Source organism: Salmo salar, chromosome 14 (assembly GCF_965601325.2).
Source record: "Salmo salar chromosome 14, fSalSal1, whole genome shotgun sequence".
NCBI lineage: Eukaryota > Metazoa > Chordata > Actinopteri > Salmoniformes > Salmonidae > Salmo > Salmo salar.
In genome coordinates this window covers 85,071,891-85,090,533 of record NC_138304.1, presented here as the reverse complement: position 1 = coordinate 85,090,533, position 18,643 = coordinate 85,071,891, and the positions used below count along the sequence as shown (strand labels likewise).

The 18,643-nt window shown below is 43.9% G+C and overlaps 1 protein-coding gene across 2 annotated transcripts in view; it reads right to left on the bottom strand.

The window, feature by feature from the left end:
• Positions 1 to 18,643, bottom strand: part of LOC106570343 (adenylate cyclase type 2) — a 94,403-nt gene that overhangs the window by 4,445 nt on the left and 71,315 nt on the right. For both annotated transcript variants that reach the window (XM_014142541.3, XM_014142542.3), the window contains exons 19-21: positions 13,669 to 13,753; positions 1,918 to 2,076; positions 814 to 960 (exon numbers count right to left, since the gene is read on the bottom strand). In XM_014142541.3, coding sequence (XP_013998016.1) covers positions 814 to 960; positions 1,918 to 2,076; positions 13,669 to 13,753 — 391 coding nt within the window. The remainder of the gene's footprint in view (positions 1 to 813; positions 961 to 1,917; positions 2,077 to 13,668; positions 13,754 to 18,643) is intronic.

The window sequence follows — 18,643 nt, the reverse complement described above, 5'->3', positions numbered from 1 at the left end:
AGAATTGTGGCTGTTCTGAGGGGAAAATGGGGGGGTGCAACTCAATATTAGGAAGATATTCCTAATGTTTGGTTTACTCAGTGTACCTCTTGGTGATGTCATTCGGAAACATAATTTCAATTTTCACTGCTATACAGACGACACACACGTTTTCAATGAAACTTGGTGAAGCCCCAAAATTCCCTACCCTGGAAGCCTGTGTTTCAGACGTAAGGAAGTGGATGGCATTAAATGTTTTTCTATTAAAATCGGACAAAACAGAGATGCTAGTTCTAGGTCCTGAGAAACAAAGAGATCTGCTGTCGGATCTGAGAATTAATCTTGATGGTCGTCTGAAATAAAACTGTGAAGGACCTCGGTGTTACTCTGGACCCTGATCTCTCTTTTGACAAACATATCCATCTTCTTAACATTCCAAAATCTGAAACCTTTTGTCCAAAAATTATGCAGAAATGATAATCCATGCTTTTGTCACTTCAAGATTAGACTACTGCAATGCTCTACTCTCTCTGGCTACCCTGATAAGGCACTAAATAAACTTCAGCTAGTGCTAAATACGGCTGCTAGAATCTTGACTAGTACCAAAACAATCGATCATATTACAGTGCTATCCTCTACACCGGCTTCCTATTAAGGCTAGGGCTGATTTCAAGGTTTTACTGCTAACATACAAAGCTTTACATGGACTTGTTCCGAACTATCTCTCTGATATGGTATGGATATGATATGGTCACAAGATGCAGGCCTCCTTATTGTTCCTACACAGATGTGTGACAGAAGTGATAAGAAACCAATGAGGACAGAGTAACTCACCTCGTCAAAGTCAGCGATGATCTCGTTGAGGAGTCTGAGACATTCCAGGCCCTCCTTGTTGACGTCTGACTCTGTGTAGAACTCCTTAAAGTCTGGGATGGAGGCGAACATCACACATACCGACTCATACGACTGGTGGTACAGATCCTAGAGAAACAAACACACAGACACAGGTCAGTGGAATGGATCAGTGCAATTCCAAAATAGGGTTAGAATGTGTGGTTCTAAAGTTAGTTCTAGAATGCATTTATTTTGTGTCTTCTAGAAACACAGCCGGCCCGCTCATTATGCAGGATTAGGCGGCCACCTATGGTGGCAGATTGACGAGGGAGGCATTTTCTGAGCTAAACTGGCCAAGATGCACCTCAAACAACAACAACACATTATCCTCACTTAATTCTGCCCAAAAACAATGAGAATTTCTCTCAACCAGTGGCATAAGGGCTTTTTAGATGAGTACGAGCCAACGTCTTTTGGACGTCTGTTTTTGGTCCTGTCCGGATGTCTTTTTTTTGTATTTTACAAATAGTAGGCTTACCACATAGATGGGCATTCATAAAAGTCCATTTCAGACAACACTGTAGGCTACACCTCAGTAAGCACGGATCGACGCCGACGCCTTTTGTACATATTTTTTTGGTGCAATTCCGGACCGGCTTTGATTTCCACATCCACGGATATGTTTGGTTCAGATTTTGTCTGGTCTTGACCAGCCTTGATTTGGCCCAAACATAGAAGACTAGAAGAAAAAAAATGTAAACTTTAATTCAGAACTGAACATTAACTTGATTTAAACATCTGGAAAAGAAGTATTTTTCAACGTCCGGAGAATATGCCTTTTCAACGTCCTAAAAGATTTAAATATACGGAAATTATTTTTCACCTTTCATTCAGAACCTAAATTGAACCTAACTTCAATGTCAGGAAAATACGTCTGCTTACTGGGACTATTCTAGTTTTGCGGGGCGGCATTTTTTGGTCTCGCCTATGGCGGCAGAACAGCAGGGACCAGCCCTGTCTAGAAAGAGTTCTAGAATAAGAATTTGTTTTGTTCTGTGGTTCTGAGTTCTCAAGGTTATGTTCTGTGAATGGTCGTTGCCCCACCTCGTTCTTCCAGTTGCGTCCCAGGAAGTGTTCTGCGACGTGGGCAGGTAGAACGTTCTCCAGTAGAACCCTGTTGAGGTTCTCCATGGTCTCGATCTCCTCACACTCTCTCTTGAACTTGTCCCTCCACAGGAAGTCCAACCTACAGTAATATTCATTCTGTTAACAGGAGGACACAGAGACAGTAAAGATACAGTGGTAATAAAGTAAATAATAAATCATTTTATGACTACGCTTGAGTAAAGGTTTACCAACAATAGCACCAACTATGTGATGGTTTAGTAAAGGTTTTACTGCTAACCTACAAAGCATTACATGGGCTTGCTCCTACCTATCTTTCCGATTTGGTCCTGCCGTACATACCTACACGTACGCTACGGTCACAAGACGCAGGCCTCCTAATTGTCCCTAGAATTTCTAAGCAAACGGCTGGAGGTAGGGCTTTCTCCTATAGAGCTCCATTTTTATGGAATGGTCTGCCTACCAATGTGAGAGACGCAGACTCAGTCTCAACCTTTAAGTCTTTACTGAAGACTTATCTCTTCAGTAGGTCCTATGATTAAGTATAGTCTGGCCCAGGAGTGTGAAGGTGAACGGAAAGGCTGGAGCAACGAACCGCCCTTGCTGTCTCTGCCTTGCCGGTTCCCCTCTTTCCACTGGGATTCTCTGCCTCTAACCCTTTTACAGAGGATGAGTCACTGGCCTACTGGTGTTCTTCCATGCCGTCCATGGGAGGGGTGCGTCACTTGAGTCGGTTGAGTCACTGACGTGGTCTTCCTGTCTGGGTTGGCGCCCCCCCCCCCCCCCTTGGGTTGTGCCATGGCGGAGATCGTTGTGGGCTATACTCGGCCTTGTCTTAGGACGGTAAGTTGGTGGTTGGAGACATCCCTCTAGTGGTGTGGGGGCTGTGCTTTGGCAAAGTGGGTGGGGTTATATCCTGCCTGTTTGGCCCTGTCCGGGGGTATCATCGGATGGGGCCACAGTGTCTTCTGATCCCTCCTGTCTCAGCCTCCAGTATTTATGCTGCAGTAGTTTATGTGTCGGGGGGCTAGGGTCAGTCTGTTACATCTGGAGTATTTCTCTTGTCTTATCCGGTGTCCTGTGTGTATTTAAATATGCTCTCTCTAATTCTCTCTTTCTCTCTTTCTGTCTTTCTCTCGGAGGACCTGAGCCCTAGGACCATGCCTCAGGACTACCTGGTATGATGACTCCTTGCTGTCCCCAGTCCACCTGGCCGTGCTGCTGCTCCAGTTTCAACTGTTCTGCCTGCGGCTATGGAACCCTGACCTGTTCACCGGACGTGCTTGTTGCACCCTCGACAACTACTATGATTATTATTATTTGACCATGCTGGTCATTTATGAACATTTTAACATTTTAACATTTTGACCATGTTCTGTTATAATATCCACCCTGCACAGCCAGAAGAGGACTGGCCACCCCTCATAGCCTGGTTCCTCTCTAGGTTTCTTCCTAGGTTTTTGGCCTTTCTAGGGAGTTTTTCCTAGGGAGTTTTTCCTAGCCACCGTGCTTCTTTCACATGCTTTGCTTGCTGTTTGGGGTTTTAGGCTGGGTTTCTGTACAGCACTTTGAGAATATCAGCTGATGTACGAAGGGCTATATAAAAATAAATTTGATTTGAAATTTGATTTTATTACTGTAAATGTAGGTGATGCATTTTCAGGAATTTGCTGAACTTATCAAGTTGAAAGGAGACTGGTCTTGACTCACTATTCACTATACTTATGAAACGATGAAAGAGAAGAACAGAACACATAGGTCAAACACATTGTTCTCAAAGTGAAATTTATTTGAATTGTCCACTTGGAAAGTCACTGCTTCACATTCTCATAACTTTAACGACATGGAAAAAGAAAATAATACTTTCGCCATTTTTCTCCCCCATAGGTCTACAATCCTCTTACTCTCAACTAATCATCTCTCTCCCATCTCCCTCTGCCATTGAGAGAATCTAAAGGCGGAATAAGAGATTCCGTCCAAAATGGCAATCTTTTCCCTATAGTGCACCACTTTTGACAAGGGCCCTGGTCAAAACTAGTGAACTATTATAGGGATTAGGGTGCCATTTGGGTCGCAGGACTATCTCACCAACTGACCCTTCAGAGCATGTTTTGTATTCATGGGAAATGAACGCTCTAGTAATAAGACACTAAAGCAGAGGATAGCAGCGTTGCTGTCTTCGCTTCAGGGAGCGCTGAACACCAGCCTGATTAGCATAAAGTAGGCGCTGATTTCTCATTGGTTATCCACACCTGGGGGACTTCTAAACATGTCTAAATAGGTCAGCCGGGTGCCGAGATGAAGGTCAAAACGCCCCGGGGTGTGTGTGTGTGTGTGTGTGTGTGTGTGTGTGTGTGTGTGTGTGTGTGTGTGTGTGTGTGTGTGTGTGTGTGTGTGTGTGTGTGTGTGTGTGTGTGTGTGTGTGTGTGTGTGTGTGTGTGTGTGTGTGTGTGTGTGTGTGTGTGTGTGTGTGGCTCTGTGCTCTGTGCTCTGTGTTAGAGCTTATGGCTACCTGTGGGCTAGCGCCTACGTACGTGTGTGTGCGTGCACGCATGCATGTGAATGGGTGCTAGCTAGGTCACCCTTGTGAAGAGTTGAGAAGGCCTAGTAACTAGGCCAGGCAGGAACAGTGGTATTATGAGAGGCTGTTTAGTAGGCAACTAGCTAATGATGGTTAATTAATGAATCATTCATCTGTTCTTCATTACCTCATGTTTACAGCCAGATGCTGCAAGGGAGGACAATTTAACACCTCCAGAAAGGATTTAAAATAAAGAAACAGGCAAAAAATGTTAAATCATTTAAAATACAGTTAACCAAATACTGCAATTAAATGAAACATGTGCGTCATCCCCAAACACAGCCCCTACCCTTCTGGTGACTATAACCCAGTTTGACAACAGGGGGAACTGTATGGGCCAGCTCTTGTCCACTGGGGACGGTATATTTGGGTACACAAGACTCTCCAGGACATCTGAATCTGAACAGCTGTGATGGATGGTACCCCAGAGCAGTGGCATAGGCAGAAATCTGTTGATGCCAGGGCCAGCAAAAATCATTCAATTATCATGAAAGTGTACCCTATACAGCAAAATCTCCAGTGTCAAATTGAACACTGGCCCAGTGTCTATACAGGTCCACACTTTTGAGTGTTGAATTAATACACTTTGTAAGTATTAGGGAATTAACACTTTGAGTGTTATGCAATAGTACCTCATATATTATTTTAACACCAGGAAGTACATATAGTTTACACCAATGTATAAAGTATTTTTAACACTAGGAAGTGTTTTAACACTAGTGTACAAAACATTAGGAACACCTTCCTAATATTGAGTTGTACCTCCCTCTTTTGCCCTTAGGACAGCCTAAATTCGTCAGGGCATGGACTCTACAAGGTGTCGAAAGCTGGCCCATGTTGACTCCAATGCTTCCCACAGTTGTGTCAAGTTGGGTGGATGTCCTTTTGGTGGTGGACCATTTTTGATACACAAGGGAAACTGTTGAGTGTGAAAAACCCAGCAGTGTTGCAGTTTTTGACACACTCAAATCAGTGCGCCTGGCACCTACTACCATACCCCGTTTAAAGGCACTTAAATATTTTGTCTTGGTCATTCAACCTCGGAATGGCACACATACACAATTCATGTCTCAATTGTCTCAAGGCTTAAAAATCCTTCTCTAGCCTGTTAGGGCTAGGGGCAGTATTGACACGGCTGGATAAAAAACGTACCCGATTTAATCTGGTTACTACTCCTGCCCAGTAACTAGAATATGCATATAATTATTGGCTTTGGATAGAAAACACTCCAAACTTTCTAAAACTGTTTGAATGGTGTCTGTGAGTATAACAGAACTCAAATGGCAGGTCAAAACCTGAGAAGATTCTGTACAGGAAGTACCCTGTCTGACCATTTCTTGGCCTTCTTTGCCATCTCTATCCATTACAGAGGATCTCTGCTGTTACGTGACACTTCCTACGGCTCCCATGGGCTCTCAGAAGGCGGCAAAAAGCTGAATCGTGGCTTTGCAGGCTCTGGTTGAAAAAAAGTAGCGCGTTTGGGTAGTGGCTGGTTACAGTACTGTGAGACTCAGGCGCGTGCCCGCGTCGACCGAATGCTTTGTTTTCTTTCCTCTGTTTACCTAAACGCAGATTCCCGGTCAGAATATTATCGCTTTTTTACGAGAAAAATGGCATAAAAATTGATTTTAAACAGCGGTTGACATGCTTTGAAGTACGGTAATGGAATATTTAGAATTTTTTTGTCTCGAATTGCGCCATGCTCGTGACCCTTATTTACACTTCGGATAGTGTCTTGAACGCACAAACAAAACGCCGCTATTTGGATATAACGATGGATTATTTTGGACCAAACCAACATTTGTTATTGAAGTAGCAGTCCTGGGAGTGTATTCTAACGAAGACAACAAAGGTAATCAAACTTTTGTAATAGTAAATCGGAGTTTGGTCAGGGCTAAACTTGGTCGGTGTCTAAATGGCTAGCCGTGATGGCTGGGCTATCTACTGAGAATATTGCAAAATGTGCTTTCACCGAAAAGCTATTTTAAAATCGGACACCTCGATTGCACAAAGGAGTTCTGTATCTATAATTCTTAAAATAATTGTTATGTTTTTTTGTGAACGTTTATCGTGAGTAATTTAGTAAATTCACCGGAGGTTTGCGGGGGGTATGCTAGTTCTGAACGTCACATGCTAATGTAAAAAGCTGTTTTTTGATATAAATATGAACTTGATTGAACAAAACATGCATGTATTGTATAACATAATGTCCTAGGTGTGTCATCTGATGAAGATCATCAAAGGTTAGTGCTGCATTTAGCTGTCTTCTGGGTTTTTGTGACATTATATGCTAGCTTGAAAAATGGGTGTCTGATTATTTCTGGCTGGGTACTCTGCTGACATAATCTAATGTTTTGCTTTCATTGTAAAGCCTTTTTGAAATCGGACAGTGTGGATAGATTAACGAGAGTCTTGTCTTTAAAATGCTGTAAAATAGTCATATGTTTGAGAAATTGAAGTAATAGCATTTCTAAGGTATTTGAAAATCGCGCCACGGGATTACACTGGCTGTTGCGTAGGTGGGACGATTTCGTCCCGCCTAGCCCGGAGAGGCTAGAGTCTATTGCTGCACCGGTGCTTCAATCTAAGTAACATAAAACAAAAAAATCCCCATCAAAATCTCTCAGTTTAAGCTACAGATATCTGTGGTTGTCACGTCCTGACCAGCAGATGGAGCTGGTGTAGTAGTTTGGGGGTCAGGACGTGGCAGTCTTGTGTGTGTCTTGTGACTCCTGATCAGGAACAGCTGGGAATTGTTGTTCCTGATTGGGAGTCATATATGTAGGAGTTGTTTGTCACTGGGGGTTGTGGGGAATTGTTTGTGTGCACTGCGTTGGTTTGAGCCTGCCACACTGTTACCATTGTAAGTACTGTTTATTGTTTTGGTTTATTGTTTTTCGGTGGATACTTTGCTTGTTTTTTTGTAAATTAAAGAAACATGAGTGTCCACACTTCCGCTGCGCCTTGGTCGTCCTTTCATATCCACGATGGAAGCCGTGACAGTGGTGGAAAGTGGCCAAGCTACAGCGGTGTTTGTCAGACCATGAGACATCCCGTAAATCGGTCTTCTCACGAAAACGTCTGACCTGCAAACTAATATGACCAGTCTATGGAAAGATGAGATGCTCATGAACAAGATGGTGGTCTACGGCCCCTAGAGGCCCCACGGAACCGTCAATGTGCCAACTTTTGTTTGTAGCATCTGAACTGTTTTGGCCACAAACTAATGTGACCCCACTGTGGAAAGGGGTGATTCTCACAAACACGATGACGTTCTCCGTTTTGCTCGACGACTCCCAGCAGTGTCATGGGACTCATCTGAAGATAACTGGTACCGGTTGAAAAACATAATGGAAGTATGGATGTAGTTTTAAGAATGAACCTTTCTCATCTCCTTCATCTACACAAATTGAAGTGGATTTAACAAGTGACAATAAAACCTAATTTAGTATTTTTAACCATTACACCTAGAGGTCTGTATCTCTTGACAATGTCACTCAGTGTTGGGTTAAGGACATTACAATAATATTTAAAGTCTTTATCGCCACATGCTCTTATATAAGCGTCTATAAAGACTTCGGAACTGGCAGCAGACATGCTCAAACCTTTAGTATTTACTATTTTATTAGGATCCCCAATTAGACAATACTCTTCCTGGGGTCCAAACAGGAAACAAAACACACCAGATAAAATACATAATATGCATAATATAATAACATAATATATATAATTGACATAATATACAGTGCCTTCGTTAAGTATTCAGACCACTTTACTTTTTCCACATTTTATTACGTTACAGACTTATTCTTAAATTGATGAAATTGGTTTTTCCCCACATCAATCTACACATAATACCCCATAATGACAAAGCAAAAACAGTTTTTTAGAAATGTTTTCAAATTGCTAAAAAAATAAAGATATTGAAATATCACATTTACGTAAGTATTATTTACTCAGTACTTTGATGAAGCACATTTGGCAGCAATTACAGTCTTCTTGGGTATGACGCTACAAGCTTGGCACACCTGTATTTGGTGAGTTTCTCCCATTCTTCTCTGCAGATCCTCTCAAGCTCTGTCAGGTTGGATGGGGAACAGTGCTGCACAGCTATTTTCAGGTGTCTTGAGATATGTTCGATCGAGTTCAAGTCCGCGCTCTGGCTGGGCCACTCAAGGACTGTCACGTCCTGACCAGTATAAGGGGTTATTTGTTATTGTAGTTTGGTCAGGACGTGGCATGGGTGTGTTTGTTTTGTGTTGTCGGGGTTTTTGGTTTGGGTTCTATGTTTTGTATTTCTATGTTCTACTTTCTAGTTTTTCTATTTCTATGTCTAGTTTATTGTTTTGACCTTCAATTGGAGGCAGCTGTTCCTCGTTGCCTCTAATTGAAGGTCCTATTTAGTAGGGGTGTTTTTCATGGGGTTTTTGTGGGTAGTTGTTCTATGTATAGCCTAGTAGCCTTACAGGACTGTTTCGTCGTTGTTTTTTTATACGTGTTTATTTTTGTTTTCCTTCTTCAATAAAAAAGAAGATGAGTATACATATTCCCGCTGCGTTTTTGTCCAATCCCTACGACACCCGTGACAGAACTACCCACCACCAATGGACCAAGCAGCGGAGGAAGGAGCAACAGGAAGACGGATGGACATGGAAGGAGATGAGGATGAGTTTATCCAGGGCTATGGAGGATTTAAGGAAGACAGAGAGGCATCCCCCCAAAAAACATTTTGGGGGGGCAGATGGGGAGTTGGGCAGAGTCAGGATGGAGACCTGAGCCAACTCCCCGTGCTTATTATGGGGAGCAACGAGTCAAGAAAGCACCGAGCTATGGGGAAATGTGCCCTGTATTGAGAAGAAGCATTCAAAGGCCGGTGCAATCGGTGGAAGCTCCTCAGCGTGGCCAGGCTACATTTACCATCCAGCCAGGACGGGTTGTGCAGGAGGTGCGCTCCAGACCTCCAGTGCCTACTCATGGCCCGGTGTATCCAGTTCCTGCTCCTCGCACTAGCCCTGAGGTGCGTGCCTCTAGTCTGGCGCCTCCAAAGCCAGAACCATGCACCAGGCCTCCAGTGCGTCAGCCCAGTCTAGTATGTCCTGTTCCCACTCCTTGCACTAGCCTTGGGGTGCGTGTCTCCAGTTTGGTACCTCCAGTACCAGCCCCACGCACCAGGCCTCCAGTGCGTCAACCCAGTCCAACTCGTCCTGCTTCTGCTCCTCGCACTAGCCCTGTGGTGCGTGTCCCTAGTCTGGCTCCTCCTAAGCCAGCCCCATGCATCAGGCCTTCAGTGCGCAGTCCCCGTCCAGAGCTTCCGGCAACAGTGCCACGTCCAGAGTGTCCGGCCACAGTGCCCCGTCCAGAGTGTCCGGCCACAGTGCCCCGTCCAGAGTGTCCGGCAACAGTGCCCCGTCCAGAGTGTCCGGCAACAGTGCCCCGTCCAGAGTGTCCGGCAACAGTGCCCCGTCCAGAGTGTCCGGCAACAGTGCCCCGTCCAGAGTGTCCGGCAACAGTGCCCCGTCCAGAGTGTCCAGCGATAGTGCCCCGTCCAGAGCTTCCGGCGATAGTGCCCCATCTAGAGACGGCCCACAGTCCGGAACCGACAGAGACGGCCCACAGTCCGGAAGCGACAGACACGCCCTACAGTCCGGAAGCGCCAGAGTCGCCCTCCAGTCCGGAACCGGCGCAGCCAGAGTCGCCCTCCAGTCCGGAACCGGCGCAGCCAGAGTCGCCCTCCAGTCCGGAACCGGCGCAGCCAGAGTCGCCCTCCAGTCCGGAGCTCCCAGAGTCGCCCTCCAGTCCGAGGTTTCCAGCGACGCGCATCAGCCCGAGGTCTCCAGCGACGCGCATCAGCCCGAGGTCTTCAGCGATGCGCCATAGCCCAGAGACTTCGGAAGGGGTAAAATATAATAAGCATTTAGCAGGGGTGGACAGGTTAGGTTGGGGAGTAAGGCCGGAGCCTGAGCCACCTCCGTAGTAGGAGGTTGGGGGGGGGGGTGTAGCACAAGAACCGTCGGTGACGGTGGCCACCCTCCTTTCCCTCCCTTTAGTTAGGATTCTTTTTTGGTTTTGGGGTTTATTTTTTGGTGTTTATTTTTGGTGTGAGGTGCTTCCGGGGTCTGCACCTTTGGGGGGGGGGGGGGGGGGGGGGTACTGTCACGTCCTGACCAGTATTAGGGGTTATTTGTTATTGTAGTTTGGTCAGGACGTGGCAGGGGTGTGTTTATTTTGTGTTGTCTGGGTTTTTGGGTTGTGTTCTATGTTTTGTATTTCTATGTTCTATTTTCTATTTTTTCTATTTTTATGTCTAGTTTATTGTTTTGACCTTCAATTGGATGCAGCTGTTCCTCGTTGCCTCTAATTGAAGGTCCTAGTTAGTAGGGGTGTTTTTCATGGGGTTTTTGTGGGTAGTTGTTCTTTGTATAGCCTAGTAGCCTTACAGGACTGTTTCGTCGTTGTTTTTGTATACGTGTTTATTTTTGTTTTCCTTCTTCAATAAAAAATTCCCGCTGCGTTTTTGTCCAATCCCTACGACACCCGTGACAAGGACATTCAGAGACTGCTGTTTTGTCTTGACTGTGTGCTTAGGGTTGTTGTCCTGTTGGAAGGTGAACCTTCACCCCAGTCTGAGGTCCTGAGTGCTCTGAAGCAGGTTTTCATCAAGGATCTCTCTGTATTTTGCTCCGTTCATCTTTGCCTCAATCCTGATCTCCCACTCCCTGGCGCTGAAACTTCCCCACAGCATGATGCTGCCAGTGGTGGAAAAAGTACCCAAATGTCATACTTGAGTAAAAGTAAAGATACCTTAGTATAAAATGACTCAAGTAAAATTGAAAGTCACCCAGTAAAATTCTACTTGAGTAAAAGTGTAAAAGTATTTGGTGTTAAATATACTTAAGTATCAAAAGTAAATGTAAAAGAATTGCACAAATATACTTAAGTATCAAAAGTAAAGGTAAAAGTACGAATAATAAAAAAAATCCTTATATTAAGCAAACCAAACGGCACAATTTTCTTTTCTTTTTTCATTTATGGATAGCCTGGGGCACACTCCAACACTCAGACATAATTTACAAACAAAGCATTTGTGTTTAGTGAGTCTGCCAGATCAGAGGCAGTACGGATGACAAGGGATGTTGTCTTGAAGTGTGTGAATTGAACCATTTTCTGTCTTGCTAAGCATTCAAAATGTAACAAGTACTTTTGGGTGTCAGGGGAAAGTATGGAGTAAAAAGTACATTCTTTTCTTTAGGAATGTAGTGTTGTACAGACACCCCAAAAAATACTTTAGTCGTACTTTAAAGTGTTTTTGCGTAAGTACTTTACACCACTGGATGCTGCCACCACCATGCTTCACCGTAGGGATGGTGCCAGGTTTCCTCCAGACATGACGCTTGGCATTCAGGCCAAAGAGTTCAATCTTGGTTTCATCAGAAGAGTCTTTAGGAGAGTCTTTAGGTGCCTTTTGGCAAACCCCAAGCAGCTGTCATGTGCCTTTTACTGAGGAGTGGCTTCCGTCTTGCCACTTTACCATAAAGGCCGGAATGGTGGAGTGCTGCAGAGATGATTGTCCTTCTGGAAGGTTCTCCCGTCTCCACAGAGGAACTTTAGAGCTCTGTCAGAGTGACCATTTGGTTCTTGGTCACCTCCCTGACCAAGGCCCTTCTCCCCTGATTGCTCAATTTGGCCGAGCGGCCAGCTCTAGGAAGAGTCTTGGTGGTTCGAAATTTCTTCCATTTAAGAATGATGGAGGTCACTGTGTTCTTGGAGACCTTCAATGTTGCAAACATTTTTTGGTACCCTTCCCCAGATCTGTGGCTCGACACAATCCTGTCTCGGCACTCTATGGCCAATTCCTTCGACCTCATGGCTTGGTTTTTGCTCTGACATGCACTGTCAACTGTGGGACCTTATATAGACAGGTGTGTGCCTTTCCAAATGATGTCCAATCAATTGAATTTACCACAGGTCAACTCCAATCAAGTTGTAGAAACATCTCAAGGAAGATCAATGGAAACAGGATGCACCTGAGATCAATTTCGAGTCTCATAGAAAAGGGTCTAAATACTTATGGTAAATTAGGTATTTCTAAACACTTGTTTATGCTGCAACTCCTCAATGGGTTCGGGAGAGGCAAAGGTCAAGACATGCATCCTCTGAAACATGTCCCGACTGGCCGCCTGCTTCTTAACACACTGCTCGCTCAACCCAGAAGTCAGCCGCACCAATGTGTCAGAGGAAACACTGTTCGAATGACGACTGAAGTCAGCTTGCAGGCGCCCGGCCCACCACAAGGAGTCGCTAGAGCGTGATGAGCCAAGGAAAGCCTCCCCTGCCAAACCTTTCTCAAACCCGGACGGTGCCGACCTTTGGGGCTCCCGGCCACAGCCAGCTGTGGGATTGAACCCTAGGATGTAGTGCCTTAGACCGTTGCGCCACTCGGGACCCCTCTCCTGTTTCTGCCTCATGCCATGAAGATGGCTCAATACAATGCAAAATATATGTAAATGGCTGTATCTTTTCACTTTAATTAACATAACCATAGACCACTTAAACTGGTACAACACCTCCACTGACAGGTGGCCAAAAATAAATAATTGAAATCCACGCCCCTACTAAACCACACCCCAATATAATTTCCCTGTGTGCCTTGCCTTTTTGAGTGAATTGTAGATTTATAACCCATGAATGTATTTGTTGGTGACAGAGTCATGGTTGTTGAATTTGATAATTTGTTAATTTTCAGTCCTGTGGATTTCACCAAGTGAGTTCCTACTGTAGGCTAATGTTATCATTAAAATTAAACTGTTTATGACAATACATTACATATATCATAAGGCCTTACTTTGATGGCCATGTTTTACCCCAACACAGTGGTGTTAGGAACCTACTAGTTTACAGGCCACATCAGGCCTGCAAGTTACATTATGCTGGCTTAAAAAGTTATGTTATTCCTATTGGCCCACCCAGGCCTACCCCCCCCCCCCCCCCCCCCCGCGGTCTCTCTCTCTCTCTCTGTCTTCCATCTGTGTGAACTACTGAATTCTATTTTCATGTGCCACCACTGAAGCAGGCAGAAGTCAGTTGTTACATAGTAGGTACATAGCTATTACATAGTTACTACATGGTTATTCCATAGCTATAACAGGTACCTGTCGTGCTAACACCAGTAGAGTGATGAAGAAGATGAAGAGAGAAACAGAACCCATCGTCTTCAGATCCTTTAGAATGCCTGGCCTGAGAAGAGAGGGATGAGTAGAGAGAGAAAGAGAGAGAGAAAAAGAGATGGAAGAAAGAAAGAACAACAACAAAAGAATTAGTCTGTCACCAGCTGAAAGCTCAACTTTCTATAGATGTAATAACTTGATCGGTCTCAGGAGTGAATCTCCTGCTCTGTTCTCTCTCCCCCTCTCTCTCTCTCTCTCTCTCTCCCTCTTTCTTTAACTGTCACTCATATCAGCAAAATCAATTCCACTCTATCAACACAAAAACCCAATATCATAGAATGTCAGTCATGATTGCAGCAACAATTACCCCGGCCAAAAAAGTTATATTCCATAGTGACAACTTTTGATTGACAGTTGAGAGGAATACTGCTTCGACAGACATTCCCTAATAAGTTCTTGCCTATTATTACACAGATCACAGAGAGGGAAGGAACAGTGTTAAAGAGATTCTCCGGTACTTTTGTATATTTGTAGACAGTAGTTCTGAAAGTAGCGCTCACAATTGCACACTATGTCACATATGTGCAGATATGTGCAGCACATCATTGCTCTCTTTCTCACTCTGCTGTGTGTGCATGATAGCCTCTTACTAGCTGTCACTCATATGGCAAGGGGCTGAAGCTCATTGGTTCAACTCAAATTGCTAGGGGGCTGACTGACATTTTGGAAGAATTGCGCAGCACAGCTTCCAGAAAAATAGTTGCTTTCAAACTAGGGATGTCATGGCTAATTGAGGTAAGACAGTAATTCTGCTCATAAATTATGCATGTATATACTACACATTGACACATCCAGCCGAAAGCGGGAGGTTTAAAAACTGTATGTGTGCGCACAGCAAAATCAATGGTGTACATTTAACTCAGAAAGTGTAAAATGTACACTATTTTCAGTGAAGTAGTATATACAGTCCCACTGAGCTGGTGCTAAAATAACACTTTTGAAAGTGTTAAAGATTTAACTCTATTGCAGTGTTCCCCTTTTCAATTAACTTGATTGTGATGTTTGCATAACTCTACTGTAGAGTGATACACAACGCCTAGAGTGTAAAACATAACACTTGATTTAGAGTAAACTGGACTCACTTTGCTTAGTGCGGACGCTGTAACACTTTCCCAGTGAAGGAAATTAACACCTGTAATGTTACAGGAATTTTGGGGTGTTGTTAAAACACTGTATGGTGTAATATGCGTACTTCCCAGGGTGCCTTTTTTACAGAGTGAATTGCTGTGTTACCACCCATGATGTATTTGTTAGTGACGGAGACTTTCCTTTTAAAGGCCTGTGGCTTTCACCAAGTAGGTACCTAGAAGAATGCCATAATTAAAACATAACTATATGACAATACATATATCATAAGGCATTATTGATGGCCTAGTTTTACCCTAACACAGTGGTGTTAGGAAACTCCTGGTTTACAGGCCACATCAGGCCTGCAACTCATATTATGCTCGCTTTCAAAGTGATGTGTAATTACTATTGGAATCCAGCCAGAGTTAGGATATCCAACAGATGGAATGACTGTCAGGGTTAGGAAAGTTGTTAAAAAGACACCTAAACCCTTCAAGAGGTTAAACTGGAAAAACCATTTCAGCTATGGATGCAATGTTATTGGTGTGCGCATGTGTGCTTCAGTGCTAATGTCATCAACTAAAATAGTGGTATTTTCAGTGGCAATTGAGGAGACGATAACTGACTCAATAGACCCAGAAAAAAACTATAACTAAATATTAATAATTTTTTATTTGTGTTGACAAAAACGAGACGAGACTAAATTATCTCTGTGACTAAAATCTGAGTAGTAAGTGGACTGGACAGTTTTTGGAGAGATTGAGATATTTTCAGTGTTATTTGCAATTTGGCAGTGTGGTGGCACAACAGCAGCAACGAATCATTGATGGAAATAAGGCATACTCTCTATGGCTACTCTCCCGGTGATAAAAGCTCCCGGGAGAAAAAGGGGCGATGGGGCCTCCTGAGTGGCACAGCAGTCTAAGGCACAGCATCACAGTGCTAGAGGCGTCACTACAGACCTGGGTTCAATCCCAGGCTGTATCATAACCGGCCGTGATCAGGAGTCCCATAGAGCGGCACACAATTGGCCCAGCATCGTCCGGGTTAGGGGAGGGTTTGGCCAGGTTTTTTTTACTTGGCTCATCGCGCTCTAGCGACTCCTTTGTGGCAGGCAGGCACCTGCAGGCTGACCTCGGTCGTCAGTTGAACGGTATATCTTCCGACACATTGCTGCAGCTGACTTCCGGGTTAAGCGGGTGGGTGTTAAGAAGCGTGGTTTTTTCGGGTCATGTTTCGGTGGACGCTTGACTGGACCTTCACCTCCCGAGCCCGTTGGGGAGTTACAGCGATGAGACAAGATCGAAATTGGGGAGAAAAAAGGTGGTATTATACAAAAAATGGCCAATGTTTTGACCCATTTTATTGTGTAGATTCAAAAAAGACCAAATGCAACATTTCCACAGAAGAAGACAGTGTTTGCACCCACAAGTTGATGGGGAAAAACACTTCCGACCTCAAGAGACATCATCTTTCTGTTGTATATAAATTATCAGAAATCTGCCAGTGACCTTTTCCTCTATGCAGATGATTCTGCTCTGTTGGTTTCCCACAAAGACAAAATGTGGTTGAGAAAGCCCTCAGTGATGAACTTCTGAATGTCAGTAAATGGCCATCTTGTTCGGGTCCAAAGTGAAACAGGAAATCCCCTGATTTTAAGGTGGTAGTAGGTGACATAGTAGTCACAGCAAAAGACTCTGTTACTTATTTTGGTTGTGTGCTAGATAACCATCTGACAGGTGAGAGCATGGCAAAAAACGTTATCTCCAAAGTAAAGCATAAAATTAGGTTTCTGTCAAGAACCTCCAAATATCTGGATAAGAACGCAATGGGGGACATTGGCTGGGGCTCTTGTTCAGCACCACTTTGACAATGTGTGCTCTTCCTGGTACAATAGACATCTCAGAATAAATTAGTCAGGATTATTCTTAAACTTCCAGCAATTACACATCTTGACCATTCCCCTTTTGAAAGCCTTAGATGGCTCAAAGTCGAGGAGAGAGTCTTCACGTCAACAGTGAAGAGGCGACACCGGGATGCTGGCCTTTGCCTTCTAGGCAACTACTTTAACTTGGTACAGGATAACCACAACTATTCCACTAGGAGTGAAACTGATGCTGTTCCTTTTAGATTTAAAGGTGGTATGGGGAAAGAAACATTTTTATACTATTCTTCCGAAGAATTTGAAATGTATAACATCTAAAAGTAGTTTCAAGTTCTCACTGAAAAAATTGCTAAATAGTAGCTTGTCTCCAAAGTGAGTCGTAAGACTATAGTACAAAGGTGAGAAGAAAATGCATGGGATAGCATATGGTCTGCCTTTTGGTGTCTATTGTGTATCATATTGTGATTGTCTTGTATATATTATGGATTGAATGTTTTATATGTTCGGGATTGATGTATATATTAGGGGTATGTGAGACAAGGGAGATGTACCGGTCCAATGTTGTTTATCAGGAAATGGAATTGTACTAATTAGCTAATTTATTGAAACAAACAACAATTTTGTCTGTCATTGTCTGTTGCCACTACAATACCTTGTTGCATCCCCCTTCCCCCTCCCCCCCTTCCCCCTTCCCCCTCTCCCTCCCCCCTCCCCCTCCCCCCTCCCCCTCCCCCCTCCCCCTTCCCCAACCCCCTCCCCCCTCCCCTCTTCCCTCTTCCCCTTCCCCATCCCCCCTCCCCCCCCCCCCCTTCCCCCTCCCCCCCCCCCCCCCCTTCCATCTTCAAAAGGACCACAATGGAAATAAGCTTTTAAGCTTTATTGTGTTATCCTTGATGATTTTCTTAAATTGTATGTGGAGGCATCACCGGCTGGAGCGCCCTTATTTATGCGCCCTTATTTATGCCCTTCCCGCTGCTGTTGAGCGAGCCACTTGATGTGCTCTTCGGGAAATATTATTAGCATTCAAAAGTGACCAAAACATCAGCCAGGAAGCATAAGAACTTAGAAGTGGTCTGTGGTCACCACCTGCCGAACCACTCCTTTATTGGGGGTGTCTTGCTAATTACCTATAATTTCCACCTGTTGTCTATTCCATTTGCACAACAGCATGTGAAATTTATTATCAATCAGTGTTGCTTCCTAAGTGGACAGTTTGATTTCACAGAAGTATGATTGACTTGGAGTTACATTGTGTTGTTTAAGTGTTCCCTTTATTTTTTTGAGCAGTGTACATAGCTTTGGGAGAAGCTACAGTTGTTCTCAGCTTTCTGTGTGTATACTTTTTATTTGTCATCCCTTAATATTGAGGTCAACAGCAATTATTTTACAACCGAGATATTTGATATGGCTTTAAGCATATCAAAGCACGCGAAATGCGCAATTGCCCATCGGCCATTGTGAGTGCACAGGGTAGTAGGGCTGCAATTGAAAGGTTTTTTAGGGCATTACTTTTAATGTTAATTAATACATGACTACTAGCAGTGGGTATTATAGTTAGTGTTAGCGATCCAGCTAATGTGTTTTGAGTTTTCACTTCTTCATGTGGTGTATAAGCCCACAAATAGAGCACATAAAGACGTAGTCAAAATCATCTCTATTGAACAAAACATTTCAGAAAATGCTAGAGCCCTATTTTAACAGTAAAATATTAAACCAATAGCCTATTGTGAACTCACAATTCATGACAATCACTGGATTAGGTTGCACATCAACATATACTGAATCATGCATTCCTGCTTGGACATGTTAGATAAAAAAAAGTATTTATTGAATAGCTTACCATCTTATTGTTCTATTACACAGTCTAAAGCACTGTGAATTACTTTATAAGGTGAATTATAACACCGCAGGAAAAAATAGGTGCGACCAAGTCATGGGCTGGTGCCA